This window comes from Oncorhynchus tshawytscha, linkage group LG08 (genome assembly GCF_018296145.1).
Source record: "Oncorhynchus tshawytscha isolate Ot180627B linkage group LG08, Otsh_v2.0, whole genome shotgun sequence".
Taxonomy (NCBI): domain Eukaryota; kingdom Metazoa; phylum Chordata; class Actinopteri; order Salmoniformes; family Salmonidae; genus Oncorhynchus; species Oncorhynchus tshawytscha.
In genome coordinates, this window is record NC_056436.1 from 18852539 (window position 1) to 18877689 (window position 25151).

General features: G+C 39.4%; 1 protein-coding gene across 1 annotated transcript in view; it reads right to left on the reverse strand.

Annotated features, from left to right (window-relative positions):
- The window catches only part of LOC112256836 (A-kinase anchor protein 6-like), a 234614-nt gene that overhangs the window by 147479 nt on the left and 61984 nt on the right, over positions 1-25151 (reverse strand). Inside the window, exon 4 of the mRNA XM_024430376.2 lies at positions 21893-23530. Within this exon, the coding sequence (XP_024286144.1) occupies positions 21893-23530 (1638 nt within the window). The remainder of the gene's footprint in view (positions 1-21892; positions 23531-25151) is intronic.

The following is a 25151-nucleotide window of genomic DNA, read 5'->3' on the forward strand; positions in this document are numbered from 1 at the left end:
TACCATACCATACTAAACTATATCAATGACCATGCTGCTGTGTCTTACCATACCATACTAATCTATATCAATGACCTTGCTGCTGTGTCTTCTACCATACCATACTAAACTATATCAATGACCTTGCACCATACCATACTAAACTATATCAATGACCTTGCTGCTGTGTCTTCTACCATACCATACTAAACTATATCAATGACCATGCTGCTGTGTCTTCTACCATATACTAATCTATATCAATGACCATACTGCTGTCTTCTACCATACCATACTAAACTATATCAATGACCATTGCTGCTGTGTCTTATACCATACTAATCTATATCAATACCTTGCTGCTATATCTTCTACCATACCACACTAATCTATATCAATGACCTTGCTGCTGTCTTCTACCATACCATACTAATCTATATCAATGACCTTGCTGCTGTGTCTTCTACTATACCATCTTAAGGTATATCAATGACCTTGCTGCTGTGTCTTCTACCATACCACACTAATCTATATCAATGACCTTGCTGCTGTCTTCTACCATACCATACTAATCTATATCAATGACCTTGCTGCTGTGTCTTCTACCATACTAATCTATATCAATGACCTTGCTGCTGTGTCTTCTACCATACCACACTAAACTATATCAATGACCATGCTGCTGTGTCTTCTACCATACTAATCTATATCAATGACCTTGCTGCTGTGTCTTCTACCATACCAATCTAATATCAATGACCTTGCTGCTGTGTCTTCTACCATACCATACTAAACTATATCAATGACCATGCTGCTGTGTCTTCTACCATACCATACTAAACTATATCAATGACCATGCTGCTGTGTCTTCTACCATACTAATCTATATCAATGACCATGCTGCTGTGTCTTCTACCATACCATACTAATCTATATCAATGACCTTGCTGCTGTGTCTTCTACTATACCATCTAAGGTATATCAATGACCTTGCTGCTGTGTCTTCTACCATACCATACTAATCTATATCAATGACCATGCTGCTGTGTCTTCTACCATACTAATCTATATCAATGACCTTGCTGCTGTGTCTTCTACCATACCATACTAAACTATATCAATGACCATGCTGCTGTGTCTTCTACCATACCAATCTATATCAATGACCTTGCTGCTGTGTCTTCTATATCAATGACCTTGCTGCATGTCTTCCACCATACTAATCTATATCAATGACCATACTGCTGTGTCTTCTACCATACCATACTAATCTATATCAATGACCGTGCTGCTGTGTCTTCTACCATACCATACTAATCTATATCAATGACCTTGCTGCTTTGTCTTCTATATCAATGACCTTGCTGCGATGTCTTCTACCACACTAATATATCAATGAACTTGCTGCTGTGTCTCTAACATACCATACCAATATCAATGACGTTGCTGATATCAATGACCATGCTGCTGTGTCTTCTACCATACCATACTAATCTATATCAATGACCTATGTCTTCCACCATACAATCTATATCAATGACCATGCTGCTGTGTCTTCTACCATACCATACTAATCTATATCAATGACCCTTGCTGCTGTGTCTTCTACTATACCATCTAATCTATATCAATGACCTTGCTGCTGTGTCTTCTACCATACCATAATAATCTATATCAATGACCTTGCTGCTGTGTCTTCTACCATACCATACTAATCTATATCAATGACCTTGCTGCTGTGTCTTCTACCATACCATACTAAACTATATCAATGACCATGCTGCTGTGTCTTCTACCATACTAATCTATATCAATTACCATACTGTGTCTTCTACCATACCATACTAATCTATATCAATGACCTTGCTGCTGTGTCTTCTACTATACCATCTTAAGGTATATCAATGACCTTGCTGCTGTGTCTTCTACCATACCACACTAATCTATATCAATGACCTTGCTGTGTCTTCTACCATACCATACTAATCTATATCAATGACCTTGCTGCTGTGTCTTCTACCATACCAATCTATATCAATGACCTTGCTGCTGTGTCTTCTACCATACCACACTAAACTATATCAATGACCATGCTGCTGTGTCTTCTACCATACTAATCTATATCAATGACCTTGCTGCTGTGTCTTCTACCATACCATCTATATCAATGACCTTGCTGCTGTGAATACCATACTAAACTATATCAATGACCATGCTGCTGTGTCTTCTACCATACCATACTAAACTATATCAATGACCATGCTGCTGTGTCTTCTACCATAATAATCTATATCAATGACCTTGCTGCTGTGTCTTCTACCATACCATACTAAACTATATCAATGACCTTGCTGCTGTGTCTTCTACCATACCATACTAAACTATATCAATGACCTTGCTGCTGTGTCTTCTACCATACCATACTAAACTATATCAATGGCCATGACCATACTAAACTATATGAATGACCTGCTGTGTGTCTTCTACCATACCATACTAATCTATATCAATTACCTTGCTGCTATGTCTTCTACCATACTAAACTATATCAATGACCTTGCTGCTGTGTCTTCTACCATACCATACTAAAATATATCAATGACCTTGCTGCTGTGTCTTCTACCATACCATACTAATCTATATCAATGACCTTGCTGCTGTGTCTTCTACTATACCATCTTAAGGTATATCAATGACCTTGCTGCTGTGTCTTCTACCATAAAATACTAATGTATATCAATGACCTTGCTGCTCTGACTTCTACCATACCATTCTAAACTATATCAATGACCTTGCTGCTGTGTCTTCTACCATACCATACTAATCTATATCAATGACCATACTGCTGTGTCTTCTACCATACCATACTAATCTATATCAATGACCTTGCTGCTGTGTCTTCTATATCAATGACCTTGCTGTGTCTTCCACCATACTAATCTATATCAATGACCATACTGCTGTGTCTTCTACCATACCATACTAATCTATATCAATGACCGTGCTGCTGTGTCTTCTACCATACCATACTAATCTATATCAATGACCTTGCTGCTTTGTCTTCTATATCAATGACATGTCTTCTACCACACTAATCGATATCAATGAACTTGCTGCTGTGTCTTCTAACATACCATACTGACCAATATCAATGACGTATATCAATGACCATGCTGCTATGTCTTCTACCATACCATACTAATCTATATCAATGACCTTGCTGCTTTGTCTTCTATATCAATGACCTTGCTGCGATGTCTTCTACCACACTAATCGATATCAATGAACTTGCTGCTGTGTCTTCTAACATACCATACTGACCAATATCAATATATACTAATCTATATCAATGACCATACTGCTATGTCTTCTACCATACCATACTAATCTATATCAATGACCTTGCTGCTTTGTCTTCTGTATCAATGACCTTGCTGCTGTGTCTTCTACTATACCATCTTAAGGTATATCAATGACCTTGCTGCTGTGTCTTCTACCATACCATAATAATCTCTATCAATGACCTTGCTGCTGTGTCTTCTACCATACCATACTAATCTATATCAATGACCTTGCTGCTGTGTCTTCTACCATACCATACTAAACTATATCAATGACCATGCTGCTGTGTCTTCTACCATACTAATCTATATCAATTACCATGCTGCTGTCTTCTACCATACCATACTAATCTATATCAATGACCTTGCTGCTGTGTCTTCTACTATACCATCTTAAGGTATATCAATGACCTTGCTGCTGTGTCTTCTACCATACCACACTAATCTATATCAATGACCTTGCTGCTGTCTTCTACCATACCATACTAATCTATATCAATGACCTTGCTGCTGTGTCTTCTACTATACCATCTTAAGGTATATCAATGACCTTGCTGCTGTGTCTTCTACCATACCACACTAATCTATATGAATGACCTTGCTGCTGTCTTCTACCATACCATACTAATCTATATCAATGACCTTGCTGCTGTGTCTTCTACCATACTAATCTATATCAATGACCTTGCTGCTGTGTCTTCTACCATACACACTAAACTATATCAATGACCATGCTGCTGTGTCTTCTACCATACTAATCTATATCAATGACCTTGCTGCTGTGTCTTCTACCATACCAATCTATATCAATGACCTTGCTGCTGTGACTTCTACCATACCATACTAAACTATATCAATGACCATGCTGCTGTGTCTTCTACCATACCATACTAAACTATGTCAATGACCTTGCTGCTGTGTCTTCTACCATACTAATCTATATCAATTACCATACTGCTGTCTTCTACCATACCATACTAAACTATATCAATGACCTTGCTGCTGTGTCTTCTACCATACCATACTAAACTATATCAATGACCTTGCTGCTGTGTCTTCTACCATACCATACTAAACTATATCAATGGCCATGCTGCCGTGTCTTCTACCATACTAAACTATATGAATGACCTTGCTGCTGTGTCTTCTACCATACCATACTAATCTATATCAATTACCTTGCTGCTATGTCTTCTACCATACTCTATATCAATGACCTTGCTGCTGTGTCTTCTACCATACCATACTAAAATATATCAATGACCTTGCTGCTGTGTCTTCTACCATACCATACTAATCTATATCAATGACCTTGCTGCTGTGTCTTCTACTATACCATCTTAAGGTATATCAATGACCTTGCTGCTGTGTCTTCTACCATAAAATACTAATGTATATCAATGACCTTGCTGCTCTGACTTCTACCATACCATTCTAAACTATATCAATGACCTTGCTGCTGTGTCTTCTACCATACCATACTAATCTATATCAATGACCATACTGCTGTGTCTTCTACCATACCATACTAATCTATATCAATGACCGTGCTGCTGTGTCTTCTATATCAATGACCTTGCTGCGATGTCTTCCACCACACTAATCTATATCAATGAACTTGCTGCTGTGTCTTCTAACATACCATACTAACCAATATCAATGATTGCTGATATACTAATCTATATCAATGACCATACTGCTGTGTCTTCTACCATACCATACTAATCTATGTCAATGACCTTGCTGCTGTGTCTTCTACCATACTAATCTATATCAATTACCATACTGCTGTCTTCTACCATACCATACTAATCTATATCAATTACCTGCTGCTGTCTTCTACCATAACACACTAATCTATATCAATGACCTTGCTGCTGTGTCTTCTACTATACCATTTTAAGGTATATCAATGACCTTGCAGCTGTGTCTTCTACCATAAAATACTAATGTATATCAATGACCTTGCTGCTCTGACTTCTACCATACCATACTAATCTATATCAATGACCTTGCTGCTGTGTTTTTTATATCAATGACCATGCTGCTGTGTCTTCTACCATACTAAACTATATCAATGACCTTGCTGCTGTGTCTTCTACCATACCATACGAAACTATATCAATGACCATGCTGCGGTGTCTTCTACCATACCATACTAATCTATATCAATGACCTTGCTGCTGTGTCTTCTACTATACCATCTTAAGGTATATCAATGACCTTGCTGCTGTGTCTTCTACCATACCATACTAATCTATATCAATGACCATGCTGCTGTGTCTTCTACCATACCATACTAATCTATATCAATGACCTTGCTGCTGTGTCTTCTACCATACCATACTAAACTATATCAATGACCTTGCTGCTGTGTCTTCTACCATACCATACTAAACTATATCAATGACCTTGCTGCTGTGTCTTCTACTATACCATCTTAAGGTATATCAATGACCTTGCTGCTGTGTCTTCTACCATAAATTACTAAACTATATCAATGACCATGCTGCTGTGTCTTCTACCATACTAATCTATATCAATTACCATACTGCTGTCTTCTACCATACCATACTAAACTATATCAATTACCATACTGCTGTGTCTTCTACTATACCATCTTAAGGTATATCAATGACCTTGCTGCTGTCTTCTACCATACCATACTAATCTATATCAATGACCTTGCTGCTGTGTCTTCTACCATACCATACTAATCTATGTCAATGACCTTGCTGCTGTGTCTTCTACCATACCATACTAAACTATATCAATGACCATGCTGCTGTGTCTTCTACCATACTAATCTATATCAATTACCATACTGCTGTCTTCTACCATACCATACTAAACTATATCAATTACCATACTGCTGTGTCTTATACCATACTAATCTATATCAATTACCTTGCTGCTATGTCTTCTACCATACCACACTAATCTATATCAATGACCTTGCTGCTGTCTTCTACCATACCATACTAATCTATATCAATGACCTTGCTGCTGTGTCTTCTACTATACCATCTTAAGGTATATCAATGACCTTGCTGCTGTGTCTTCTACCATACCACACTAATCTATATCAATGACCTTGCTGCTGTCTTCTACCATACCATACTAATCTATATCAATGACCTTGCTGCTGTGTCTTCTACCATACTAATCTATATCAATGACCTTGCTGCTGTGTCTTCTACCATACCACACTAAACTATATCAATGACCATGCTGCTGTGTCTTCTACCATACTAATCTATATCAATGACCTTGCTGCTGTGTCTTCTACCATACCAATCTATATCAATGACCTTGCTGCTGTGTCTTCTACCATACCATACTAAACTATATCAATGACCATGCTGCTGTGTCTTCTACCATACCATACTAAACTATATCAATGACCATGCTGCTGTGTCTTCTACCATACTAATCTATATCAATGACCATGCTGCGGTGTCTTCTACCATACCATACTAATCTATATCAATGACCTTGCTGCTGTGTCTTCTACTATACCATCTTAAGGTATATCAATGACCTTGCTGCTGTGTCTTCTACCATACCATACTAATCTATATCAATGACCATGCTGCTGTGTCTTCTACCATACTAATCTATATCAATGACCTTGCTGCTGTCTTCTACCATACCATACTAAACTATATCAATGACCATGCTGCTGTGTCTTCTACCATACCAATCTATATCAATGACCTTGCTGCTGTGTCTTCTATATCAATGACCTTGCTGCGATGTCTTCCACCACACTAATCTATATCAATGAACTTGCTGCTGTGTCTTCTAACATACCATACTAATCTATATCAATGACCGTGCTGCTGTGTCTTCTACCATACCATACTAATCTATATCAATGACCTTGCTGCTTTGTCTTCTATATCAATGACCTTGCTGCGATGTCTTCTACCACACTAATCGATATCAATGAACTTGCTGCTGTGTCTTCTAACATACCATACTGACCAATATCAATGACGTTGCTGATATACTAATCTATATCAATGACCATACTGCTATGTCTTCTACCATACCATACTAATCTATATCAATGACCTTGCTGCTTTGTCTTCTATATCAATGACTTTGCTGCTGTGTCTTCTACTATACCATCTTAAGGTATATCAATGACCTTGCTGCTGTGTCTTCTACCATACCATAATAATCTCTATCAATGACCTTGCTGCTGTGTCTTCTACCATACCATACTAATCTATGTCAATGACCTTGCTGCTGTGTCTTCTACCATACCATACTAAACTATATCAATGACCATGCTGCTGTGTCTTCTACCATACTAATCTATATCAATTACCATACTGCTGTCTTCTACCATACCATACTAATCTATATCAATGACCTTGCTGCTGTGTCTTCTACTATACCATCTTAAGGTATATCAATGACCTTGCTGCTGTGTCTTCTACCATACCACACTAATCTATATCAATGACCTTGCTGCTGTCTTCTACCATACCATACTAATCTATATCAATGACCTTGCTGCTGTGTCTTCTACTATACCATCTTAAGGTATATCAATGACCTTGCTGCTGTGTCTTCTACCATACCACACTAATCTATATCAATGACCTTGCTGCTGTCTTCTACCATACCATACTAATCTATATCAATGACCTTGCTGCTGTGTCTTCTACCATACTAATCTATATCAATGACCTTGCTGCTGTGTCTTCTACCATACACACTAAACTATATCAATGACCATGCTGCTGTGTCTTCTACCATACTAATCTATATCAATGACCTTGCTGCTGTGTCTTCTACCATACCAATCTATATCAATGACCTTGCTGCTGTGACTTCTACCATACCATACTAAACTATATCAATGACCATGCTGCTGTGTCTTCTACCATACCATACTAAACTATATCAATGACCATGCTGCTGTGACTTCTACCATAATAATCTATATCAATGACCTTGCTGCTGTGTCTTCTACCATACCATACTAAACTATATCAATGACCTTGCTGCTGTGTCTTCTACCATACCATACTAAACTATATCAATGACCTTGCTGCTGTGTCTTCTACCATACCATACTAAACTATATCAATGGCCATGCTGCCGTGTCTTCTACCATACTAAACTATATGAATGACCTTGCTGCTGTGTCTTCTACCATACCATACTAATCTATATCAATTACCTTGCTGCTATGTCTTCTACCATACTAAACTATATCAATGACCTTGCTGCTGTGTCTTCTACCATACCATACTAAAATATATCAATGACCTTGCTGCTGTGTCTTCTACCATACCATACTAATCTATATCAATGACCTTGCTGCTGTGTCTTCTACTATACCATCTTAAGGTATATCAATGACCTTGCTGCTGTGTCTTCTACCATAAAATACTAATGTATATCAATGACCTTGCTGCTCTGACTTCTACCATACCATTCTAAACTATATCAATGACCTTGCTGCTGTGTCTTCTACCATACCATACTAATCTATATCAATGACCATACTGCTGTGTCTTCTACCATACCATACTAATCTATATCAATGACCTGCTGCTGTGTCTTCTATATCAATGACCTTGCTGCTGTCTTCCACCACACTAATCTATATCAATGAACTTGCTGCTGTGTCTTCTAACATACCATACTAACCAATATCAATGACGTTGCTGATATACTAATCTATATCAATGACCATACTGCTGTGTCTTCTACCATACCATACTAATCTATGTCAATGACCTTGCTGCTGTGTCTTCTACCATACTAATCTATATCAATTACCATACTGCTGTCTTCTACCATACCATACTAATCTATATCAATTACCTTGCTGCTATGTCTTCTACCATAACACACTAATCTATATCAATGACCTTGCTGCTCTGACTTCTACCATACCATACTAATCTATATCAATGACCTTGCTGCTGTGTTTTTATATCAATGACCATGCTGCTGTGTCTTCTACCATACTAAACTATATCAATGACCTTGCTGCTGTGTCTTCTACCATACCATACTAAACTATATCAATGACCATGCTGCGGTGTCTTCTACCATACCATACTAATCTATATCAATGACCTTGCTGCTGTGTCTTCTACTATACCATCTTAAGGTATATCAATGACCTTGCTGCTGTGTCTTCTACCATACCATACTAATCTATATCAATGACCATGCTGCTGTGTCTTCTACCATACTAATCTATATCAATGACCTTGCTGCTGTGTCTTCTACCATACCATACTAAACTATATCAATGACCATGCTGCTGTGTCTTCTACCATACTAATCTATATCAATGACCTTGCTGCTGTGTCTTCTACGATACCAATCTATATCAATGACCTTGCTGCTGTGTCTTATACCATACTAAACTATATCAATGACCATGCTGCTGTGTCTTCTACCATACCATACTAATCTATATCAATGACCTTGCTGCTGTGTCTTCTACCATACCATACTAATCTATATCAATGACCGTGCTGCTGTGTCTTCTATATCAATGACCTTGCTGCGATGTCTTCCACCACACTAATCTATATCAATGAACTTGCTGCTGTGTCTTCTAACATACCATACTAACCAATATCAATGACGTTGCTGATATACTAATCTATATCAATGACCATACTGCTGTTTCTTCTACCATACCATACTAATCTATGTCAATGACCTTGCTGCTGTGTCTTCTACCATACCATACTAAACTATATCAATGACCATGCTGCTGTGTCTTCTACCATACTAATCTATATCAATTACCATACTGCTGTCTTCTACCATACCATACTAAACTATATCAATTACCATACTGCTGTGTCTTCTACCATACCATACTAATCTATATCAATTACCTTGCTGCTATGTCTTCTACCATACCACACTAATCTATATATATGACCTTGCTGCTGTCTTCTACCATACCATACTAATCTATATCAATGACCTTGCTGCTGTGTCTTCTACTATACCATCTTAAGGTATATCAATGACCTTGCTGCTGTGTCTTCTACCATACCACACTAATCTATATCAATGACCTTGCTGCTGTCTTCTACCATACCACACTAAACTATATCAATGACCATGCTGCTGTGTCTTCTACCATACTAATCTATATCAATGACCTTGCTGCTGTGTCTTCTACCATACCAATCTATATCAATGACCTTGCTGCTGTGTCTTCTACCATACCATACTAAACTATATCAATGACCATGCTGCTGTGTCTTCTACCATACCATACTAAACTATATCAATGACCATGCTGCTGTGTCTTCTACCATAATAATCTATATCAATGACCTTGCTGCTGTGTCTTCTACCATACCATACTAAACTATATCAATGACCTTGCTGCTGTGTCTTCTACCATACCATACTAAACTATATCAATGACCTTGCTGCTGTGTCTTCTACCATACCATACTAAACTATATCAATGGCCATGCTGCCGTGTCTTCTACCATACTAAACTATATGAATGACCTTGCTGCTGTGTCTTCTACCATACCATACTAATCTATATCAATGACCTTGCTGCTATGTCTTCTACCATACTAATCTATATCAATGACCTTGCTGCTGTGTCTTCTACCATACCATACTAAACTATATCAATGACCTTGCTGCTGTGTCTTCTACCATACCATACTAAACTATATCAATGACCTTGCTGCTGTGTCTTCTACCATACCATACTAAACTATATCAATGGCCATGCTGCCGTGTCTTCTACCATACTAAACTATATGAATGACCTTGCTGCTGTGTCTTCTACCATACCATACTAATCTATATCAATTACCTTGCTGCTATGTCTTCTACCATACTAAACTATATCAATGACCTTGCTGCTGTGTCTTCTACCATACCATACTAAAATATATCAATGACCTTGCTGCTGTGTCTTCTACCATACCATACTAATCTATATCAATGACCTTGCTGCTGTGTCTTCTACTATACCATCTTAAGGTATATCAATGACCTTGCTGCTGTGTCTTCTACCATAAAATACTAATGTATATCAATGACCTTGCTGCTCTGACTTCTACCATACCATTCTAAACTATATCAATGACCTTGCTGCTGTCTTCTACCATACCATACTAAACTATATCAATGACCATGCTGCTGTGTCTTCTACCATACCAATCTATATCAATGACCTTGCTGCTGTGTCTTCTATATCAATGACCTTGCTGCGATGTCTTCCACCACACTAATCTATATCAATGAACTTGCTGCTGTGTCTTCTAACATACCATACTAACCAATATCAATGACGTTGCTGATATACTAATCTATATCAATGACCATACTGCTGTGTCTTCTACCATACCATACTAATCTATATCAGTGACCTTGCTGCTATGTCTTCTACCATAGCATACTAATCTATATCAATTACCATACTGCTGTCTTCTACCATACCATACTAATCTATATCAATTACCTTGCTGCTATGTCTTCTACCATAACACACTAATCTATATCAATGACCTTGCTGCTCTGACTTCTACCATACCATACTAATCTATATCAATGACCTTGCTGCTGTGTTTTTTATATCAATGACCATGCTGCTGTGTCTTCTACCATACTAAACTATATCAATGACCTTGCTGCTGTGTCTTCTACCATACCATACGAAACTATATCAATGACCATGCTGCGGTGTCTTCTACCATACCATACTAATCTATATCAATGACCTTGCTGCTGTGTCTTCTACTATACCATCTTAAGGTATATCAATGACCTTGCTGCTGTGTCTTCTACCATACCATACTAATCTATATCAATGACCATGCTGCTGTGTCTTCTACCATACTAATCTATATCAATGACCTTGCTGCTGTGTCTTCTACCATACCATACTAAACTATATCAATGACCATGCTGCTGTGTCTTCTACCATACTAATCTATATCAATGACCTTGCTGCTGTGTCTTCTACGATACCAATCTATATCAATGACCTTGCTGCTGTGTCTTATACCATACTAAACTATATCAATGACCATGCTGCTGTGTCTTCTACCATACCATACTAATCTATATCAATGACCTTGCTGCTGTGTCTTCTACCATACCATACTAATCTATATCAATGACCGTGCTGCTGTGTCTTCTATATCAATGACCTTGCTGCGATGTCTTCCACCACACTAATCTATATCAATGAACTTGCTGCTGTGTCTTCTAACATACCATACTAACCAATATCAATGACGTTGCTGATATACTAATCTATATCAATGACCATACTGCTGTTTCTTCTACCATACCATACTAATCTATATCAGTGACCTTGCTGCTATGTCTTCTACCATAGCATACTAATCTATATCAATGACCTTGCTGCTGTGTCTTCTACTATACCATCTTAAGGTATATCAATGACCTTGCTGCTGTGTCTTCTACCATAAAATACTAATGTATATCAATGACCTTGCTGCTCTGACTTCTACCATACCATTCTAAACTATATCAATGACCTTGCTGCTGTCTTCTACCATACCATACTAAACTATATCAATGACCATGCTGCTGTGTCTTCTACCATACCAATCTATATCAATGACCTTGCTGCTGTGTCTTCTATATCAATGACCTTGCTGCGATGTCTTCCACCACACTAATCTATATCAATGAACTTGCTGCTGTGTCTTCTAACATACCATACTAACCAATATCAATGACGTTGCTGATATACTAATCTATATCAATGACCATACTGCTGTGTCTTCTACCATACCATACTAATCTATATCAGTGACCTTGCTGCTGTGTCTTCTACCATACTAATCTATATCAATTACCATACTGCTGTCTTCTACCATACCATACTAATCTATATCAATTACCTTGCTGCTATGTCTTCTACCATAACACACTAATCTATATCAATGACCTTGCTGCTCTGACTTCTACCATACCATACTAATCTATATCAATGACCTTGCTGCTGTGTTTTTATATCAATGACCATGCTGCTGTGTCTTCTACCATACTAAACTATATCAATGACCTTGCTGCTGTGTCTTCTACCATACCATACTAAACTATATCAATGACCATGCTGCGGTGTCTTCTACCATACCATACTAATCTATATCAATGACCTTGCTGCTGTGTCTTCTACTATACCATCTTAAGGTATATCAATGACCTTGCTGCTGTGTCTTCTACCATACCATACTAATCTATATCAATGACCATGCTGCTGTGTCTTCTACCATACTAATCTATATCAATGACCTTGCTGCTGTGTCTTCTACCATACCATACTAAACTATATCAATGACCATGCTGCTGTGTCTTCTACCATACTAATCTATATCAATGACCTTGCTGCTGTGTCTTCTACGATACCAATCTATATCAATGACCTTGCTGCTGTGTCTTATACCATACTAAACTATATCAATGACCATGCTGCTGTGTCTTCTACCATACCATACTAATCTATATCAATGACCTTGCTGCTGTGTCTTCTACCATACCATACTAATCTATATCAATGACCGTGCTGCTGTGTCTTCTATATCAATGACCTTGCTGCGATGTCTTCCACCACACTAATCTATATCAATGAACTTGCTGCTGTGTCTTCTAACATACCATACTAACCAATATCAATGACGTTGCTGATATACTAATCTATATCAATGACCATACTGCTGTGTCTTCTACCATACCATACTAATCTATGTCAATGACCTTGCTGCTGTGTCTTCTACCATACCATACTAAACTATATCAATGACCATGCTGCTGTGTCTTCTACCATACTAATCTATATCAATTACCATACTGCTGTCTTCTACCATACCATACTAAACTATATCAATTACCATACTGCTGTGTCTTCTACCATACCATACTAATCTATATCAATTACCTTGCTGCTATGTCTTCTACCATACCACACTAATCTATATATATGACCTTGCTGCTGTCTTCTACCATACCATACTAATCTATATCAATGACCTTGCTGCTGTGTCTTCTACTATACCATCTTAAGGTATATCAATGACCTTGCTGCTGTGTCTTCTACCATACCACACTAATCTATATCAATGACCTTGCTGCTGTCTTCTACCATACCACACTAAACTATATCAATGACCATGCTGCTGTGTCTTCTACCATACTAATCTATATCAATGACCTTGCTGCTGTGTCTTCTACCATACCAATCTATATCAATGACCTTGCTGCTGTGTCTTCTACCATACCATACTAAACTATATCAATGACCATGCTGCTGTGTCTTCTACCATACCATACTAAACTATATCAATGACCATGCTGCTGTGTCTTCTACCATAATAATCTATATCAATGACCTTGCTGCTGTGTCTTCTACCATACCATACTAAACTATATCAATGACCTTGCTGCTGTGTCTTCTACCATACCATACTAAACTATATCAATGACCTTGCTGCTGTGTCTTCTACCATACCATACTAAACTATATCAATGGCCATGCTGCTGTGTCTTCTACCATACTAAACTATATCAATGACCTTGCTGCTGTGTCTTCTACCATACCATACTAATCTATATCAATTACCTTGCTGCTATGTCTTCTACCATACTAATCTATATCAATGACCTTGCTGCTGTGTCTTCTACCATACCATACTAAAATATATCAATGACCTTGCTGCTGTGTCTTCTACTATACCATCTTAAGGTATATCAATGACCTTGCTGCTGTGTCTTCTACCATAAAATACTAATGTATATCAATGACCTTGCTGCTGTGACTTCTACCATACCATTCTAAACTATATCAATGACCTTGCTGCTGTGTCTTCTACCAAACCATATTAATCTATATCAATGACCTTGCTGCTGTGTCTTCTACCATACCATACTAATCTATATCAATGACCTTGCTGCTGTGTCTTCTACTATACCATCTTAAGGTATATCAATGACCTTGCTGCTGTGTCTTCTACCATACCATACTAATCTATATCAATGACCATGCTGCTGTGTCTTCTACCATACTAATCTATATCAATGACCTTGCTGCTGTGTCTTCTACCATACCATACTAAACTATATCAATGACCATGCTGCTGTGTCTTCTACCATACTAATCTATATCAATGACCTTGCTGCTGTGTCTTCTACGATACCAATCTATATCAATGACCTTGCTGCTGTGTCTTATACCATACTAAACTATATCAATGACCATGCTGCTGTGTCTTCTACCATACTAATCTATATCAATGACCTTGCTGCTGTGTCTTCTACCATACCATACTAATCTATATCAATGACCGTGCTGCTGTGTCTTCTATATCAATGACCTTGCTGCGATGTCTTCCACCACACTAATCTATATCAATGAACTTGCTGCTGTGTCTTCTAACATACCATACTAACCAATATCAATGACATTGCTGATATACTAATCTATATCAATGACCATGCTGCTGTGTCTTCTACCATACTAATCTATATCAATGACCTTGCTGCTGTGTCTTCTACCATACCATACTAATCTATATCAATGACCGTGCTGCTGTGTCTTCTACCATACTAATCTATATCAATTACCATACTGCTGTCTTCTACCATACCATACTAAACTATATCAATTACCATACTGCTGTGTCTTCTACCATACCATACTAATCTATATCAATTACCTTGCTGCTATGTCTTCTACCATACCACACTAATCTATATATATGACCTTGCTGCTGTCTTCTACCATACCATACTAATCTATATCAATGACCTTGCTGCTGTGTCTTCTACTATACCATCTTAAGGTATATCAATGACCTTGCTGCTGTGTCTTCTACCATACCACACTAATCTATATCAATGACCTTGCTGCTGTCTTCTACCATACCACACTAAACTATATCAATGACCATGCTGCTGTGTCTTCTACCATACTAATCTATATCAATGACCTTGCTGCTGTGTCTTCTACCATACCAATCTATATCAATGACCTTGCTGCTGTGTCTTCTACCATACCATACTAAACTATATCAATGACCATGCTGCTGTGTCTTCTACCATACCATACTAAACTATATCAATGACCATGCTGCTGTGTCTTCTACCATAATAATCTATATCAATGACCTTGCTGCTGTGTCTTCTACCATACCATACTAAACTATATCAATGACCTTGCTGCTGTGTCTTCTACCATACCATACTAAACTATATCAATGACCTTGCTGCTGTGTCTTCTACCATACCATACTAAACTATATCAATGGCCATGCTGCCGTGTCTTCTACCATACTAAACTATATGAATGACCTTGCTGCTGTGTCTTCTACCATACCATACTAATCTATATCAATGACCTTGCTGCTGTGTCTTCTACTATACCATCTTAAGGTATATCAATGACCTTGCTGCTGTGTCTTCTACCATAAAATACTAATGTATATCAATGACCTTGCTGCTGTGACTTCTACCATACCATTCTAAACTATATCAATGACCTTGCTGCTGTGTCTTCTACCAAACCATATTAATCTATATCAATGACCATACTGCTGTGTCTTCTACCATACCATACTAATCTATATCAATGACCGTGCTGCTGTGTCTTCTATATCAATGACCTTGCTGCGATGTCTTCCACCACACTAATCTATATCAATGAACTTGCTGCTGTGTCTTCTAACATACCATACTAACCAATATCAATGATTGCTGATATACTAATCTATATCAATGACCATACTGCTGTGTCTTCTACCATACCATACTAAACTATGTCAATGACCTTGCTGCTGTGTCTTCTACCATACTAATCTATATCAATTACCATACTGCTGTCTTCTACCATACCATACTAATCTATATCAATTACCTTGCTGCTATGTCTTCTACCATAACACACTAATCTATATCAATGACCTTGCTGCTGTGTCTTCTACTATACCATCTTAAGGTATATCAATGACCTTGCAGCTGTGTCTTCTACCATAAAATACTAATGTATATCAATGACCTTGCTGCTCTGACTTCTACCATACCATACTAATCTATATCAATGACCTTGCTGCTGTGTTTTTTATATCAATGACCATGCTGCTGTGTCTTCTACCATACTAAACTATATCAATGACCTTGCTGCTGTGTCTTCTACCATACCATACGAAACTATATCAATGACCATGCTGCGGTGTCTTCTACCATACCATACTAATCTATATCAATGACCTTGCTGCTGTGTCTTCTACTATACCATCTTAAGGTATATCAATGACCTTGCTGCTGTGTCTTCTACCATACCATACTAATCTATATCAATGACCATGCTGCTGTGTCTTCTACCATACTAATCTATATCAATGACCTTGCTGCTGTGTCTTCTACCATACCATACTAAACTATATCAATGACCATGCTGCTGTGTCTTCTACCATACTAATCTATATCAATGACCTTGCTGCTGTGTCTTCTACGATACCAATCTATATCAATGATCTTGCTGCTGTGTCTTATACCATACTAAGCTATATCAATGACCATGCTGCTGTGTCTTCTACCATACCATACTAATCTATATCAATGACCTTGCTGCTGTGTCTTCTACCATACCATACTAAACTATATCAATGACCATGCTGCTGTGTCTTCTACCATACTAATCTATATCAATGACCTTGCTGCTGTGTCTTCTACCATACCATACTAATCTATATCAATGACCGTGCTGCTGTGTCTTCTATATCAATGACCTTGCTGCGATGTCTTCCACCACACTAATCTATATCAATGACCTTGCTGCTGTGTCTTCTACCATACCATACTAATCTATATCAATGAACTTGCTGCTGTGTCTTCTAACATACCATACTAACCAATATCAATGACATTGCTGATATACTAATCTATATCAATGACCATACTGCTGTTTCTTCTACCATACCATACTAATCTATATCAGTGACCTTGCTGCTATGTCTTCTACCATAGCATACTAATCTATATCAATGACCTTGCTGCTGTGTCTTCTACCATACCATACTAGCTATATCAGTGACGTTGCTGATATAATAATCTATGTCAATGACCATACTGCTGTGTCTTCTACCATACCATACTAATCTATATCAGTGACCTTGCTGCTATGTCTTCTACCATAGCATACTAATCTATATCAATGACCTTGCTGCTGTGTCTTCTACCATACCATACCAATCTATATCAATGACCTTGCTGCTGTGTCTTCTACCGTACTAATCTATATCAATGACCTTGCTGCTGTGTCTTCTACCATACTAATCTATATCAATGACCATACTGCTGTGTCTTCTACCATACATTCTAAACTATATCAATGACCTTGCTGCTGTGTCTTCTACCAAACCTTACTAATCTATATCAATGACCATACTGCTGTGTCTTCTACCATACCATACTAATCTATATCAATGACCGTGCTGCTGTGTCTTCTACCATACCATACTAATCTATATCAATGACCTTGCTGCTTTGTCTTCTATATCAATGACCTTGCTGTGATGTCTTCTACCACACTAATCTATATCAATGAACTTGCTGCTGTGTCTTCTACCATACCATACTGACCAATATCAATGACCTTGCTGCTGTGTCTTCTACCAAACCTTACTAATCTATATCAATGACCATACTGCTGTGTCTTCTACCATACCATACTAATCTATATCAATGACCGTGCTGCTGTGTCTTCTACCATACCATACTAATCTATATCAATGACCTTGCTGCTTTGTCTTCTATATCAATGACCTTGCTGTGATGTCTTCTACCACACTAATCTATATCAATGAACTTGCTGCTGTGTCTTCTACCATACCATACTGACCAATATCAATGACGTTGCTGATATACTAATCTATATCAATGACCATACTGCTATGTCTTCTACCATACCATACTAATCTATATCAATGACCTTGCTGCTTTGTCTTCTATATCAATGACCTTGCTGCTGTGTCTTCTACTATACCATCTTAACGTATATCAATGACCGTGCTGCTGTGTCTTCTACCATACCATACTTATCTATATAAATGACCGTGCTGCTGTGTCTTCTATATCAAAGACCATACTGCTGTGTCTTCTACCATACTAATCTATATCAATGACCATACTGCTGTGTCTTCTACCATACCATACTAATCTACATCAATGACCGTGCTGCTGTTTCTTCTACTATACCATCTTAAGGTATATCAATGACCTTGCTGCGATGTCTTCTACCATACCATACAAATCTATATCAATGACCTTGCTGCTGTGTCTTCTAGCATACCATACTAATCTATATCAATGACCGTGCTGCTGTGTCTTCTATATCAATGGCCATGCTGCTGTGTCTTCTATATCAATGACCTTGCTGCTGTGTCTTCTACCATACTAATCTATATCAATGACCTTGCTGCTGTGTCTTCTACCATACCATACTAATCTATATCAATGACCTTGTTGCTGTGTCTTCTACCATACTAATCTATATCAATGACCTGGCTGCTGTGTCTTCTACCATACTAATCTATATCAATGACCTTGCTGCTGTGTCTTCTACCGGACTTCCCATTCTCTTTGCTGATGATACCAATTTGATTTTATCACACAAGAATGTAGATTCTCTAATTATTGAAGCCAACTCGGGTGTGGCCACATTTTATGAATGGTTCCAGATAAACAAATGTTATAAAATCCAACTTTATTGTGTTCACTAGTAATCATAAGAAATATTGTCCTTTTTTTGCGCCAGAATCTCAATTGCTGGAAATGAAATGGAACAAGTCACATCCACTTGATTCCTAGGAGTTGTAGTTGATGAAAAGTTGTCCTGGAAAGATCATATTACATTTGTCTGCAGAAAAGTGATGAAATATTTCAGCATCATAAAGTTTAGTGGTTTGGTTCATCAGGCTTGCTTCCTAACTCTTAATTTATACATATTATCTCATTTACTGTAATATTGTCTGGGCCAGTACATATGCCTCCTACCTACACAAATTACTCATCATACAAAATAAACGTGACTAGCCAGCTCCTCTAATTACCTAGCTCCATCTGCACCTTTGTGTAAGAAACTCAATATCTTGTCTGTTTAGAACATTAATGCACTTTCTTCTACAAATATTCACCTCCCAGACAGTTTACCTAAACACTTCAATGGATTCTTCCAGGTTAATTCTGAAATCCATCTATATAACACAAGACACTGTGAAAACCTTCACTCTCCCCACTGCCAGACCTCACATAGTCAATTCTCTATCAGATATAGAAGTACCATACTCTGGAATTTTATCATCACATTGCCAAAACATCATCATACCTCAATAACTTCAGTCTAAAAAATCAAGCGAAAGTCTGGGGGTCAGCCTGATGAACCTATACTGAGTATATCATGTACAATTAGAATGAATATGCTTTGTTTAACTGATTGAACAAACATTTATTTTTTTGTACTCCTATTTGTGGTGTGGTTTTCCTATAAACACTTTTGGGCTTCCAACCTTACCTACACATCATTTTTACCAGTTTTTTTTTAAATCTTTACTGTTTTGTCTTTTTCCTCTTTCCTCTGGTGTGAATAAATAAAACCTAAAACTAAAATGTCCATGTGACATTGTTTCATACAAAGATAGCAAGGATTTCAAATGATAAATGTAATAAAACAAAAAATGTCTACGTAGTTGTGTCCATAAAATGCGCCCCATAAAAAAGAGTGTTAGCCTTCACGTGTGTAGCTTGTTTTTTATTTTGGCCAATCAAAGCTGCAAAGCGGCTCAATAGTGTAGTGAGACGAATTAAAAGTTAGCAAAATGAGAAAGAGTAGGCCATAAGGAGCAACTGACAGGCAGGCTGTTGTTTTATCTGAATTGGGTTGGGGAGAAAGCGTCAAATGTGGTCTCAATTAGCCTAGCTAGCTATAGCTGGCTAGCTAGTTTCTTTAGGCTACCCCAGTCAAGGCAGGAACTGTTATATGGGATGATAAATAACATTGTGGCTGCTGCTTGGAAGTTAGCTAGTCTTGGCTATAGCCAAGTAGCATCTCGCTCTCTGCCTCCCATCTGCTCGCACCAATCTCACTGGCACCTCCACAATTGCAACAATAGAGTGCCAGCCTCGCACAGAAATGTGCACAGGTGGAAAAAATGTGTTTCAACAACATACGTTTAGTATATCTGGATGTCAGACTAAAATGAATGATACTAATGTGTACAGTGAAATGACTTCAAACCCCCATCTCTACAGTCCACCCATTATGCCGTCATTGACTTGAATGGGGACGCCCGTTCTATTCATTCTGTTTCAATACCTGCCCATGCAGCAAGGAGATATTCCAACGGTTATTACGGTGATCGTGGTCATTTAGCTGGCCAATTACCATCATTGAAAGTTCCATAACCGTCACAGCCCTAAGTCCATCTACTGTACATTTTAGATCCTGGAATAACCAATGCTTGAAACAACAACAACATCATAGTAAAAGTGTATGTGTCACAGACTGATGCTCTCATTACCTCTATCTTGCCCCATATGTCTGGGTGGTTGTCGTGGTGCTGGATGTCATCCAGTAGCTGTTGGATGAAAGGTTTACACTGTGTCTCTATGTGGGGGGCCATGGTAGTGGTGGTGGTGGGATGAAGGGAGAGAGACCTGTTGGTGTCTCTCACTCTGGTCTCCCCGGAGCTCCAGCCCCAGGTGTTGACTCTCTTCCTACTCTCCCTGGAGCTCCAGGCCTCGTCCTCAGACAGCAGGTCACTGAGGGGGGCCGACTCGATGCTCTCATCCAGGGATGGAGTCATGTCGCTGGACAAGGTGGGCGAGAAGTGCCCCATCCCCACATGGAAAGGCCTCTTGTAGGGGGGTTGGAGGGCATCGAAGCCCAAAGGGGGTTGGGGGCTGCCCAGGCCCTCGCCCTCCCAGTCTGAATTGACCTCGGTTAGCTCCCAGTCGTCTACATCCTGAATCGACTCATGGTGTCCCTGGTGGCCAGGTCTCTGGGCCAGGGTCTCCAGCTTCATAGCCAGCATCTCTGTCTTCTTTAGCTTTGCGGGCAGAGCCAGGAACTCATCTGACCTGAACCAGTGCTCCTTGCTGGGGTTTGGGCTGGTCCCCACTGGGGCTGGGTGGTGGAGGTGGGGGTACTGGGGCTGGATGATCCAGACGGCTTCCTTGGTGGGAGGGCGGAAGTCCTCGCTTGTGGCCTCATCGTGGGACTCATGGTCTGAGGGCTCTCTCATAGGAGAGGGTAGGGAGCTGTCTGTGTCTCTGTCTGTCTGTGGATCCTTCAGGTCCCTGCTGCATCCATTGTTGCCTGAGAAGAGGGTGGGGATGGAGGAGAGGTCCTGGGGGAAGTGGCCTCCCTGGTCTGCCTCTGAGGAGCTCCTCTGTAGGGGGATGTGAGCGCCAACAGGGCCTCCTTGTCTCTGGTAACCTCCAGCCTCTCTTTGTCTGCTGGCCTGCAGGTTCATGCTGTTCATGGCCTGCAGACTGTCAAAGGACTGGGAGGTGTTGCTGGGGCACACAGCATTCAGCTCCAGCCAGAACTTGGAGCGGTCGGGAAGGTCCAGGAGAGAGGGAGTGCTCTGGCTCAGGTCTGCCTGGAATTGAAGAGAGGGAGGCAGGGTGGATCTCCTTAGGTTGAGGCTGGACTCAGCCTCTTCCTCCAGATACATGGGTTTCTTAGGCAGGACAGGCTGAGTGGGGGACACCTCGTTACTCAAGCTGCCCTGAAGGGGCTGCTTGGAGAGTGGAGTGCTCTCGTTCTGGGGCGTGTCGCAGTGCATTTTGGGTCCAGGTGCAAGGTTGTTCTCCTCCACGGCGTTGGAGTGCTTGTCTCTGTGTTTCTCTATAGGGGTACCTGGCTCCTCCTCTTCCTGCTCTGAGACGGCCCCCTGGTTCTGGCTCTGCTTGGCTGTGATGGTCAGCAGGTCCACACTCTGGATGAGCTCTGGGAAGTCGCTCTTTAGACTGGTGTATCTACAGCAGGGCTCCTGCCCCTGGCCCAATCCGCTGGTACCCTCCTGGTCCTCACTGGGGCTATAGTCACTGAGCTCATAGGCTGTGATGCCACAGTCCAGGGAGAAGTAGTCCTGACTGCACTTAATGGTCACCTGGCCGCAGTCGTCCACCTCAGTCAGAGCATCCAGGCGAGCCTGGGGGAGATACAGGGGGAGGGGGGACACTTGATTAACACACCATTTAAGTTTACAAAAAATACAACTTAAAATGCTTTAAAAGGGAAATCTGCAGTTCAAAAAACAACAAAGCGGTCAACATGCCACTGTTTCGGGAAACAGCTGAGGGATGAGGCTGGAGAAATGTAAACACTCTCAAATTCAGTAAACACTCTCCAACACAGCTATAGATACATGACTGACCATCCATGAGATAAAAAATTATAGTTTTAACCATGTTTTTAATATGTACAGTGTTTGTTTATAAATGCATTATTTATAAACAATGGCGTAAAACAAGATAATATTTTGGGTTCTGATGGGGTACAACTGTTGAACTAAGCTCATAAGAGATTTAGAAGTTATATTCTTCAAGACTCAAAAGGCTGTATGTCATTAATTTAAAGGTAAAAAATGGTTAAATCAATCACAGATTGCGCCTTAAGTAAACCAAATAGGAGTTGTGTTTTCCGACATAAAAGAAAAGCAACTCCTAACATGCTGACCACACCGCTCGCATGCGTGCGTCCAATTAATCCACAGATGAAATGGTAAAACGAGTTTGTTTGTAGTAATATCTCCTCCTTCAGCCTTCTTCTTCTTCTTTGATTGTTATATGGCGGTTGGCAACCAACTTTAAGGTGCATTACGACCACCAATTGGACTGGAGTGTGGACCTCAATTCATCTTTCAATCACCCACGTGGGCATATGCTCCTAAAAACCAATGAGGAGATGGGAGAGACGGGATTTGCAGCGCATCAAGCATCATAAATAGAACCAAGTTTTATTTTAGGGCCTGGCTATGCAGACGCTCATTGACGCATGCGAGCAGTGTGGGTGCAATGATTGAATAACATGTGTGTGTACATTTATTTTGCAACGCACACAACGCGAGCGGTGTGGTAAGCATGTAACATTGCACATCAATCATTGCACCCACACGGCTCGAACGCGTCAACGAGCGCCTGCGTAGCCAGGCGCTGAAATAGAACTTGGTTCTATTTGTGACGCTTGACACGCTGATAGACCCGCCTCTCCTCATTGGATTTTAGGAGCATATACCCACTGGGTGATTGAAAGATTCACTTTTTTATTAAAATTTTATTTCACCTTTATTTAACCAGGTAGGCTAGTTGAGAACAAGCTCTCATTTGCAACTGCTACCTGGCCAAGATAAAGCATAGCAATTCGACACAAACAACAACACAGAGTTACTCATAGAATTAACAAACATACAGTCAATAATACAGTATAAAAGGTTTATATATAGCATGTGCAAATGAGGTGGGATAAGGGAGGTAAGACAATAAATAGGCCACAGTGGCAAAGTAATTACAATATAGCAATTAAACACTGTAATGGTAGATGTGCAGAAGATGAATGTTCAAGTAGGGATACTGGAGTGCAAAGGAGCAAGATAAATAAATAAATAAATACAGTACGGGGATGAGGTAATTGGACGGGCAATTTACAGATGGGCTATGCACAGGTGCAGTGATCTGTGAGCTGCTCTGATAGCTGGTGCTTAAAGCTAGTGAGGGAGATATAGTGGGGCAAAAAAGTATTTAGTCAGCCACCAATTGTGCCAGTTCTCCCAC